This window comes from Rousettus aegyptiacus, unplaced genomic scaffold, assembly GCF_014176215.1.
Source record: "Rousettus aegyptiacus isolate mRouAeg1 unplaced genomic scaffold, mRouAeg1.p scaffold_m13_p_9, whole genome shotgun sequence".
Lineage (NCBI taxonomy): Eukaryota > Metazoa > Chordata > Mammalia > Chiroptera > Pteropodidae > Rousettus > Rousettus aegyptiacus.
The window spans coordinates 67509494-67522573 of record NW_023416312.1 but is presented as its reverse complement, the minus strand read 5'-3'; the positions used below and the strand labels follow the sequence as shown (position 1 = coordinate 67522573).

At 37.7% G+C, this 13080-nt stretch overlaps 1 protein-coding gene across 1 annotated transcript in view; it reads left to right on the top strand.

Moving 5' to 3' along the window:
- The window catches only part of TRPC5 (transient receptor potential cation channel subfamily C member 5), a 325722-nt gene that overhangs the window by 202420 nt on the left and 110222 nt on the right, over positions 1-13080 (top strand). The window contains exon 3 of the mRNA XM_016119916.2: positions 7463-7984. Within this exon, the coding sequence (XP_015975402.2) occupies positions 7463-7984 (522 nt within the window). The remainder of the gene's footprint in view (positions 1-7462; positions 7985-13080) is intronic.

Below are 13080 nucleotides of genomic sequence, written 5' to 3'. Positions count from 1 at the left end.
AACATTGATGAAGAGATGTAGTACCATCATCCCACTTGACACAGACCATAACTGTCTTCTCCTCCTTTTCCTACCCCTGTTTTTCCTCCTTTTTGGCCTCTCTAGGAATCTGACTTCTCAATTTCCCAGCACAGGCCAGACTTTACCTACAAGTGCATGGCCAGCTACTTCCAGCATGATGAGGTCCTCCATCCCACACTGGCCAAGGCTACACTCATCCTCCAAAGTGTTCCTGACACTTGATCTTCCGGGGTGATGCCCTCCAATAAGTCTCCATGAGACCTGACCTGGGCAACTGTCTCCTGGACATGGAAAAAGAACTGCATGTTGGGTACTGGACCAATCACAACTATGGCTGACACTACCACAGAGATAGAGTCAAGTATACAGTACATTGGTTAGACATTTATATAGTTTATAAAACAATCCTCCTAATTTCTCCTTTTCCTCTCTGGTTTTCCACCTAGCAAATATATTAATGCTAATTGCATTCCCTATGTCATTCCCATGACCATCTATCAACTAATAATTTGTACTTCTTTAACCCTTCACCCCATTCTCCGAATGCCCCAAACCACCCCCGTCACCAAATTGTCCTCTATATTTGTCAGTCTGTTTTTTATTAGTTTTTTTTGTTCCTTAGATTCTGCAAGTAAGTAACATTATATGGTATTTATCTTTCTCTGACTTATTTCAATAAGCATAACAACCTCTAGGTCCATTCATACCATTGCAAATGGTGGGATTTCATTTTTTTAAATGACTGAGTAATATTCCATCAAATACATGAACCACAACTTCTTTATCCAATTGTCTGTTGATGGACATTTAGGCTGCTTCCAAATCTCGGCTATTGTAAATTGTGCTGCCATGAATATTGGGGTGCATGAATCTTTACAAATTATTGTTTTAGTTTTCTTTGAATAAATACCCAGAAGTGCAATTGCTGGGTCAAAAAGTATATTCATTTTTAATTTTTGAGAAACCTCCAGACTGTTTTCCATAGTGGCTGTACCAATTTGCAATCCCAACAATGTATGAGGGTTCCCTTTTCTCTGCATCCTCACCAACACTTGTTGTTCTGAGAAAAACATTTTTAATAAAGAGTCCCATACTAGAGAGAGCATCCTGAAAGTGTTGAGTAGTGTTTGATGGGGAAAAATAAAATGTGGCCATCCAATTTCAAAAACATAATCTCATCATTGGATAGAAGTGGAATGCCATATCCCTGCAGGGTATGTTTGAGCAGAGGCAGAATGGTCATTGGGCATGAGTGTTACCAAAAAAAAAAGTGTTAAACATCTACTAGGAGGTTGGACTACGTCATCTCCAAGTTCTTTTCCAACCCTGTCCTGCAACTGGTGACAAGTTGCAAGGGTGGTAGTGACTGAGGCCCCTAGATGTTTGACTATTCCAACCCCAATTTCTAGTGAGGAAGGAAACAACACCTAGCTCTTGGAAGGCTCCATAGATACAGGGGATTGTTTGTCTATTGACAGAAAATAGCAACAAAGGTGATCAAATATGCAGGGAGGCTTAGCTTCCAGAAAACCCTTTTTCATCTGTGGTCTTATAATACCTTTGAAATTGATAGCATGTAAATAATTCCTGCTCTCCCCCAACAGCTTCTCCTGTACCTCAGAGACAGAAATCTAGGTTGTAAGATCCATGGGCTTGAGCCAGTCATTGAGCTAGATCTTATATTTTAGGTCTCCTGAATTTCTCCATGCTGCAATTTAAGTACATTTTCTCATGTGTAGTCTTCAAGAGAAAAGTTGTAAAGCTACTATGTGCATTTCAGAAAACCAAACTGAATAATTCAGATCATAAACCAATTTTTTCTCCTAACTCTGAGCTTGGAGAAACTCAAATTTTCCTGCATAATGGCCCCCTATTTTTCACTATATTTTGTTTAACTATACACCAAATGTCTCTATGTAACAGCAAGCAGGAGGGCCAGATATGCAAAATTCAACCCTGCAGATATTTTACCACTATTTGGAGATTTGGAAGATGGAAGGCAAGTGACATTCTTATAATGTCTCCTTTGCTGAAAATATCAAAGATAGACATGTGAAGAGAAATTAACACCCTCCCCCAACTCAAGGACTATGACCATATTTAAAGTAGCTGTTGAACAGTAGTATTCTGTCACTGGAGATTAGTACCAGCTCTGCCAGGCTTGCCTCATGTGTGAATAACTAAGAGAAGCAGGAAAGTGGGGATCAATAATTGCTTGACAATTGTGACACAATCTTCTCCTCTCTCAAGCCTTGTCCTCCAATCATATAACCCTTAAGTCTGATGCCTATTTATGAACTGCATGACTTTAAAATAAAACATCATTTGGCATGTGTACAGAGTGTGAAATGAAAATCATAATTGGCGAAAGGAGTACTCTTGACATTATTTAACATGAATTTTGCTTCTAGACTTCTGGCCTGGTTTCCTTTATACCTTTTAAAAAAGGTCTCTTGCCTATCACAAGCCAATTTAAAGGCCATTTTCTTTATTCAGATTTATCTCACACTCCTTTTGAGAGTAATGGTGAGAATTACCCTTTAATAATTTTACTTTCCACTCTGAGAACCAACTGAGCTTAATTTTTTATCACCAAAGGTCTTCTAGTCCTAAACTGGAACTCTCAATAATACCTACCAATTTTCAATTGTATGGCAATAAACCTACTTCTCAATTGTATGGCTATAAACTACTTAAAACAAAATAGAGGGTCTCAGCTCCTCTTTTTGCAGGAAAGACCCTCTTTTTGTTCATTCTGATTTTGTTTTTCTGACAGATGTGCTTCTATCAAAATCAATGCCCACTGGAAAAATTATAAAATAATAAATGGTTATTTTTATTGAAGCCTATCATATAGTTGATGTCAATCTGGTTATCTTGGCCTTCACATGGTCCTGTGTCCTGGTTAATTACCAAAGCCATCAGGAATGCTGAAAGAAATTTACAAATAGATGCAAAGAATTTATAAACAGCAGATTCACAAAGCAATAATCAATTACATTGTGCCAGCTATTTGCATTACAATTTACAGTTACAAAATAACTCTCAAACACAATAAAAGGCACTGATAATACAGAAAATATACTAGACCTAAGCTATTAGGCCCATTACATGAAAAGAAACTCTGGACTAGGGGTCCTGAGAAAAATCTTGTTTTACAAACTAGTGCTAAGGTGAGGAAGAAGCTGAGATTCAGAAACTAACAGAAAAAGGAGAGTACCATAATGCAAGTCCCCAAAGATGGGAAGTTGGAATGGAGGAGGCTGAGTTCTGCCACTTAAGTGCTTCCTACTTCAAAGCCTCAGTTTCTCTGGGCTGAATCCTTGGGGAAGATCAGCAGGCCCAGCTAAGGAGGAGCTAGGGTAGGCAGAGATTTACCCCATCCATTCTCTTGGTTTGAACTACTATTATAGGCTAAAGACTATCACATCTACATTTTCAGCCCTGACCTTTCTTTCAAGATAAATGGTAGGGCTAAAAAATTCCTGCTACTGCTGCAGCAATAGGTACTTCAAACTCAACATGTCCAAAATTCAACTTTTTAAAAATCTTACACATGCTCTTCCTCCTGTATTCACTATCTCAATTGATGATACAACATTCAACCAGGCATGGAAACCAGAAACCTTACCTCCTTAATTTATCTTACCTCCAGTATGAACTGATGCATCTAATGAATGTTTTAAATACGTTATTTCCTGTCTATTTCTAGAATTACTAGTTTAAGATCTCACCATCTCTTCACCTGGACTAGTGATATATTTTAACTAGTCTTATCTTTCTGAAACTCATCCAATGGTGTGTTGGAGCTGGCTTACATCAGCTGATAAGAACTGGTTATACGGTTATGTGCATCTCTTCCCAACTCTATGTCCCATGATGTCATATTGGGAGTTTGAAATTAGCCACAGTGGGACTATTTTACACCACAGAATTGGCAAACACTACCAATCAAGACTTTTTCACAGAAAGCTGCTTATGAAACATTAGCAGCACCTTTACCACTGCCAATTCCCCACACTTTAGCCAAACTGATTTTGTAAAACACTTTTTCAACTATTCCTCTCTCCTGATTAAAACTCTTCGGCAGTTTCCTATGGCCAACAGATAACATTAAGTTCCTTAACGTGGCAAATGAGGCCTTTCCTCATCTGTCCCCTGCCTAATCCAGCTTCCTCTCCCAACCTTCCTTAGTCTCCTAGTTTATATGCTAGCTCAAAGGCCACATACTGACTCACTCAAACCTAAATTGCCTCACATATGTATTTTGTTTGGCCTTCATGCTATAACTTTTTTGAGCCAACATTTAAAACTAAGAATTTCTACCCCAAAAATCTGTATTTCTGATTTCTATTGAAAAATTACAACACCAGCCCCTCATTTGTGCTTAAAAGAACAATTTTACAAGAAGCTGAGCAGCAGATTCCCCTCTTGAGAAGGTATGTGCTCTACAGTTCACCAGTTCCCACCATTTACTCATCAAAATTATGCATATGCACCCATACCTAGCCTTCATTTTTGTTACCTATTATCTGTTTGGCTCCTGTTGTTGACCATATCATAAAGTCCTGATTATTATCAGAAACCTCTGACCCTCATTATAGAATCTCTCTTACTTCACCATGGCTGCCCTGATGATAGTCTAGTCCCTGTACATTCTATAAAGGGAAACACAGCAGAATGACGAGAGGCAAAACAGAAGGTAGAAGAGGAGTAGAAATCTATAGCCTTTGGGTCAGTCTCCATTTTGAAGTAATAAAATTATGCAAAAGGTAGGGACTGTCCTAGGTTTTTGTGACTTCAGGGTATTCCCTATAAAGCCCATCTGCTAACCCTCCTTAGAGTCTTGAAACGTCTACCTTCTCAGCTAGAGATTGGAAGGAAAGACATAAGGAAACTAGTTCACATTTACTCAAATTGTGAGAGCTAGGGTTGTAAATGAGAATCAGTTTCTTAATTTGAGATTAGGAAACTTAATTCCTTTTTGCTAAGTAACTTTTATGTCTAGCACTGTGCTAGATGCTATGGGAAAACAAGAGCACACTAAGACAGCTCTGCCTCCAAAGAGCTCACAACCTCACTGAGGCCCCAAGAAAGATATGCGAAATAATTAGAGAAAAATATATGGTAGTATCAGAAAAGTGAAGTCTTAGATGTAATCTAGTACCCACAACATCTGGGTGGTCAGTAAGGGATGGGATCAAGAGGAGGAGCTATTAAAGAAACCATGGCTTTAAATGGCCCTTGGCTGGCTGAGAAATTGGGATAGACCATTCCACATAGAGGATCCCAGAAGAATATACACACAGAGAGCAATGAATGAGCTAAGTGTGGCAACCTATGAATGACAAGGCTGACTGGAGGAGAAAAGGCAGTCTAGGTGAGAAGACAGGATTGGTCACTGAAGACCAGTTTTCTTTTGAAAATATTTCATCTCTGGTGTCACGTACCCAGAAAACCAAATAGAGAATCAGAGGCTCCTTGTTTAGCAAAGACAATGGAATCAGATGGCTCCAGAAAGTATTTCATATTCTAGGCATAGACAGAAACCTTTCAGCTCCATAACACAAGAGGGGGTGTGTCTTGGACAGGCCTGGCAGCATTGATTTGGAGAAAGAAGAAAATAAAAGAGTAGGAGAAATAGAAAGAGCAAGGAAGTGGGGAGGAAGGACTGGAAGAGCACCACATAGAGAGCACGCACATACTTCCAATCTAACACAGGGGTTTTTCCCTACACCACCCACCTCATGCATCTAAATCATGACAGAGAGTGAGGAATGCCCCGCCTCACTGAGAAGGGGTAAATTCTCAGATTTGAGCTCCTATCTCTCCCAACTCTAGGTTTTATGCCGTTTGTAGTGTTTATTTATGTTCATTACCAGGCCCACTAAGACCTACTTCTTCCTTAGCCTGTAGGCTTAATTTCTGTGATTATTCTGTCCAATTTACTTTATGAGCCAGTTTCTCACTTCCTGCTTTATGGTGTGTAGCTACTCCCTCTAAATGTTTAATAATGTTTACTCACTTCTCTGTCTAAGCAATTGATGATCAATGTGCAGCCAGCTTTCAACTATTCAGAGGCTGGTACGACCACTTCCTAAAAGAAACAGATTTCTTGCAAGCTTCTCCCCATCTTTCTCCTCCACCCTTCCCCAACTCTATTTTCTAGCCACTTTCCTTTTAGGGATCTTTCATCCAAGGTGGGAAAGTGGCAAAGATGATGAAAAAAATTGATTAAAACAATATTTGTCTATTCTGTGAGGATCTCAATTATCCATATCAATGTTCTCCCCAGTTAAAATAAGTGTTTGGAACTGTTATATTTTTTTTAAGTGTATTAAGATCAACATTTCATAACTTCCTGGAATCCTATATGTGCTTTGAATAATCAGTTCAAAGACCTCAACGAGGTCTTCTGCGACTATTCTGGTCCTCCTCATTCTCTAGCTCTAGATTCCTAGTACACTGAAACTCTTCTCTGGGTCTAGTGAGCTGCCTCAGTTTCACTATTAGACCGAGAACAGACTGGGTCCCAAAACACACATTTAAAGTTGAAAGATTTTTTTCTTCATTGATCAGGCTCTGCACACTCACCCAGATATGCTCCTGGATACCCAATGAATCCCATACCTTTCACTTATATCTGCTATTTATACCAAGCATCACATCATGGACATAGCAGTTCTATCAAAGTTCCTTTTGCTACTGGTAACCCCTCCTCCAAGCTTAGAGGTCCTCATATATGGAGTACTTCTTCCTAATAAATTCTCCCTACCTTGTTGGGACCTACAGGAAGTCCTTGGTCTTTGGTCCCTTGAAATCCTACATACATACAAAGTCATTGTAACCATTTGAGGATATCTTCTCTTCAGCTTGATTTAGTGGCATGGTCATTATGATTACTGGTTGTCTTTAGCTTTTCAAATATTCCTACAATCTCTGCTGCTCATTTGGAACTGAACACATACTACTATGCAATCTTTCATACCAATTTTGTGTAAGTCTGATATACCAAGCTAAGCTCCAGAAGGTCAGAAAAATGTCCTTTCCTTCTCTGTATTCCACATTGAGCCTCAGAAAGAATTGGGCATTTTGTGGTTGCATAATTTTAAGAGCCATATTACCTGGGTTTGGATCTTGGCTCTGCTACTAAAAGCTGTGTAACCATATGTATGATTTAACATTTGTGTGCCTCAGCTTTTTCATTTGAGAATATTTACCTCAAAAGGTTGTTGTGAAGATTAAATGAGTAAATACATGTAAAGTGCTTAAAACAGTGCCTTGCATACAGTAAGCATTCCTCACATAGCTATTATGGTAAGAATAATTGACAAAAGAATGGTGATTCTAATTCTTGAATCACTAACACTTGAGAGACCCTGTACTCCCTCTTCCTCCAAGCCTTAATCCTGCTCTTTTATGCTTGTTTTATTGTGGCAAGGTCCCCACTCTGATGATGGACACCCAGTTCTCGGAGTTCACACCAGACATCACTCCCATCATGCTGGCTGCCCACACTAACAACTACGAAATCATCAAATTGCTTGTACAAAAACGGGTCACTATCCCACGGCCTCACCAGATCCGCTGCAACTGTGTGGAATGTGTGTCCAGTTCAGAGGTAGACAGCTTGCGCCACTCCCGCTCCAGATTGAACATCTATAAAGCTCTGGCAAGCCCTTCACTCATTGCCTTATCAAGCGAAGACCCCATCTTAACTGCTTTCCGCCTGGGCTGGGAGCTCAAGGAGCTCAGCAAGGTAGAGAATGAGTTCAAGGCTGAGTATGAAGAGCTTTCCCAGCAGTGCAAACTCTTTGCCAAAGACCTGTTGGACCAAGCTCGGAGCTCTCGGGAATTGGAGATCATCCTCAACCATCGAGATGACCACAGTGAAGAGCTTGACCCTCAGAAGTACCATGACCTAGCCAAGCTGAAAGTGGCAATCAAATACCACCAGAAAGAGGTAAGCTGAGCCCTTATCTGCTTTTCAGGAAACTTAAGCCCTCCAGAGTCCAGAGCAGTAGAGCAAGAATCAGCATTTTTCCACCATTTAGCCCTCTAACAAATAATTAGGCCTCAAAAACAGGCCCATTTACCCAAGGCACATACAGCCTCTGCATATTTTATGGCCAGATAAGTAAAAAAAATACTGATCATCTGATTGTTCTATAAGAAAGCACTCATTAATTCAACAAATGTTTATTTAACATTGTTCTAGATGTATGAGATATAGAAAATAGGCACTCTCTCGCCTTGCTTTCACGGAGCTTACAAGCCAGTGGCAGACATTAAGTAAATGATAACATTACTGAATATATAATTACAAATTAATGTAAGTGCTCTGAAGAAGTTCTATGAGAGCACATAACAGAAGACCCTACTCTATGTACTAGGACATGGCAGCCAGTGATCATGGATGGCTCACTATCTGGATACTGGTAATTGTTGACAGAACTAAGTCCTTTGCAGCCCCTTGTCAAGAAGGCTAGGGCATGCATTTGAAAAATAGTCATATTCAGTGTGTGTAGTTCTATAGAAGGCTGGAGAAACATATGCCATGGTGTGACCTCCAAATCTTCAGATTTACCTCTTTGAGGGAGGTCACTTCAAGATCTCAGAAGAGGCTTTGTTTTCCAGCTTGGCCACATTTACAGTCTAGCCAGTGCTGTTCTATGCCATCGAATCAAACGATTTGGGGGAATATCCCAGCTAGCTTAGTAGTCTAATTTAGCTCTTTAAGGAAGCAGCATGGTACAGTATAAAGAGCAGGGACTTTGGAGCCAAAGAAATTGAGGATGGAACTCCAACTCACAAGCTGCATGTATGATCTGAAGAAAGTCACTCAAATTTTTAGGACATTTATTTTGTTTTGTTTTGTTTTGTTTCCATTTATAAAATGGAGATGACATGACATTAGTTCCTCCACTTCATAGAGCTATTATAGGAACTAAATGAGAAAATGCTGTGTGGCACAGGAAGTACTTCAATGTCCACTTTCATCCCTCTGCCAATGCTACTAGGAGTCAGATTCAAACAGGTTGAACCGAGAGGTGTTTGCCATCTGAGGGGCAAACAGCAGTACCACCCCTTCATGGATCCAAGCTCTGAGGCAAATCACATTGTGTGCTTACCAGGTCCCTTTCTCTCAGACGAGGAAAAAAATATACTATATCTTTGAAATTAGGCAAAAATGAGTACCAGGGGCGAACTTGAAAGGAATAAAAAAAAGACAAAAGAAACAACATAAAGACTGAAAGAATGAGTTGGGGAAAATGGTAAATGGATAGATCCACCCATGTCTCCGAATCCTGTTTTTGCCACTAATTGCTTTAGGTATTTCACTAATACTGCAATTACGTAACCTCACTTTTCTCTTCTGAAAAACGGGGATAACAAGAGTACTTACCTCCCTGTACAAATATAAAGTTTAAATAAAATAAAACAGGTAATATGCACAGCACAATATCCAGCATACATTAGTCATTCAATAACTATTAGCTACTATTATTATTCATTCCCACCACCCTTCTGTTGATGTATAGTATCAGTTGTGTTAAGTAGTCTGCTGTAGTCTACTTGAATTTTCTTCACTTTGATATATATGTATATTTCCATTAATGATGTACATTAGTTTCGGTGTGTTTTTCACTTTACATAAATTGTTATAATACTATGAGAAAAAAATCACAGGTATTTTTAGAACACAAATTGCTTCCAAGTGACAAAATGTTTAATGGGAATATGGTGTTAAAAAATATATTGCATAAAATAACTAAAGTTTGTATTCCTTACCTCATTAAATAGCAGATAAACAACAATTTTAGGTCCCAACGCCCCTGAAAGTTGACAAAGCTTTTATTTTCAATTTCAATGCAATATTTTGTCAATTTTGTATTAATAGATCATTTCCCAACTACTTTATTACTTGACTCCTTCTGCTCATATAATCTTCATTTACAAATTTTAGTTACAGCTCTATTTGGAAACCATCATGATGACTTCCTCACTTTCATGGGATTCTGCTTAGCATATGACCATGGATTCACTCTTGGGTTCTACATTCACTGCTCTCTAGCCCTCATTAACCTTTACACCATTTTCCCTCATGTTGTAGTCTTTTATATTCCTGAAACTTCGTCTCCTATTTCATAATTTATCTTATTTTTTATTACAGTATATCTTCATGTTACTATATGTTCATACAATATACTTCTCAGCTATCATTATAACAACCAGAATGTGCCACGGACTTGTGTTGCTTTTTGTTCTCTTAATTAAGCACCAGAAATTCCAAAATTATTTTGAGTCCATTTGTTGTGTACTGTGTACATTCAAGTAGAAAAGGTTGATTGTTTTTATTGTGGTAAAATATACATAACGAAATTTACCATTTTAATAATTTTTAAGTTTACAGTTCAGTGGCATTAAGTACATTCACATTGTTGGGCAACCGTCACCACCAGGAACCCTTTTTTGAAGATGTACAAGTTTGGGAGTATCCATTTTTCTTTTCAATAGTGAGCCCATACAATTGGAGTTTCATATTTTGCAGACCACATTATTTTTAATCCATAACAATGGCAAAACAGTACCTTTTAACTTTTCAAAATTATGAATATTCAGCAGTAATATAAAGTAATACAAAAAGCACAATATTTGTGCAAAGAGCAACAATTTTAGGCCTGGTGGTATCCACTCATCATTGTGAATCAAATCAATGAAAACTCTGAAATTTAATAGATCTAATAAAATGTTTCAGTCAGAGCACATCAAATTCCAATACCAGGTTTGCAGCAAATGTAACAAAGATAGTGAGTGAACTTCAATGTCAATGATTTCATGAAGAAGAATATACTTTCACATAACCCCCCAAATCCCAAATGGCCTAAAGTTTAATCTCATGGCCAGAGATTTTGGAATTATTCTGGAATTTATATATTTAGCTCCAAATCTTCCAAGATAAATTACCTTAACAATGGCGATAGATTAATATAAGTTTAGGTTCTCTTCAAACTAAGCCACACTGATAAGCAAGGCAAGCTTGAAAATCCAGATATACCTTAAGGTTTGCACTCCAAAGACACCACCTCCAGAATGTAAAACATGATTTATACTCATCAGAATCTATAAATATCTTCTGAATTGTGACTGCATTTCCACTTAAAATCTTGTAATACTTCCCAATCTATGAAATATAGTATTTAAAAAAAAAAAAACCTGTAGTTCCATCTAGTCTCAAATGAGTATACAGTTAATTCTTAGAGAACATAGAGGTTAGGGGTGTTGACCCCCATGCAGTTAAAGATCCTTTTTCCTTTACTTTTTGACTCCCTCAAAACTTAACTACTAACAGCCTACTACTGACCAGAAGCCTTCCAGATAACATAAACATTAACATAATTTTGTATGTTATATACATATTATGTTCTTACAATAAAGCTAGAGAAAACACAAGAATACATTTACAGTATGGTCATATTTATTGGGAAAAATCCACATATAACTGGACCCATGCAGTTCAAACCTTTGTTGTTCAAGGGTCAACTGTAGTCTCTAATTGCTCTCTATTCGATTTGCATGTCTACTCTAAGGCTGAATATTCTCAGCTTGAATAAATCAGCAATGTCCTTATTTTGGGGTGTTTTTGTAATTTCAAGTTGAGCATGTTTGGATAATAGCTCACTATCCTGTGAGCTATTGAGGCTCCAATAATCCAGGTGTCTGTCAGCACTTCATTCTCAGAAGTCCTGAATCTGAGGAAGCAGACTGTCCGTTCAATAAATATCCAAAACCTAGTCTTTAAAATAGTAAAACATATACACAGTACTTAAGGCCACAAGTACAAAAGGTCAGTCTTAATAATTTATTATATACAATACACTGGAGCACCAATTTTCACAGTACAAACCCTCTTTATGTAGGACGTGATGGAACAAGGCCAACTAACCTTTTTATTCAGACACTAATCAATTAAAACTAACTTTTCTTTCTATTATATATAGGGCAAATGAACTCAGCTTTTCTGTTAGAAAAAAATTCCTCAAGTTCTTTAGAAGCATTTATTTCACGTGTACTTACTCATCAAGAATAAAAATATATTAACATCTTGAGTCATAACCCAGGGTCTGGTGAAACATATTTGGTTTGAGGGCTGCATGTTAGGAGCCCCTAAACAACTTGGAGACATTTTCTTTAAAGACCAGGTTTTCCAGATTAGCTTCAGGCCCTGAAGAAGACTGGACAAGAATTATCTCCCAAAACCAGAATTATTCAAAGGAGAAATAAACCCTAGATGAGAATAGGATGACTAAACTATAAGAGAAAATTTTTTCTTTGTTTTCATACTTGATTACATGTTTAATTCCAATTGGACCATGAGGTTCTATCTTCAGGATATATATGTTACTTCCTTAGTGTCTATAATCAGAACAGGAAAGAGTAAATGCACCATTTTTCCACTTTCTAGTGTCATTCCTTCTAGCACCCTGTTCAATCTCCTTTTAAAATATTTTGAGATTGCAACCAGGCAAAAATACCCAGTATTAAAAGAAACTTTCTCAGCAAGTGGAGGTATTATAAGAGAGGAGCATGAGAGATTCCTGCACTAGGTAAAAGTACCCAAAGATAAGCCCACCCACATCTAAAAGTTTCAGACAATATATCTCTACGTCTCTTAAACCTTAGGCTAAAAATCTGTATCCCATAAAAACAAAAAAAACTCAGACAATATTTTTTCTTTATAAAATGAGCTGCAACACAACTTATTTTCCAAAACTGGAAGTTAGAGAGTTGCCAACATTAAAAATTTAGAAGATACAGTTTCAAGAAAGGCCAATATTGCTCCAAGTTTAAGCAATAATAAAACTATTAAAATGATCAATATTGCCAGAATTTGTTATAATCTAGAAGCATGTGCATTTATATGTTTTCAAAAACAGATTTTGTTAATGGGATCTTTGATTAAAGGAATCTGAATCACTAAAGCTGTTTCTTAACTGTGGTTCCCTATCCACTTTACATGCATACTCGTGTTAAAGTAAAGAAGACCTCTTGAGATCC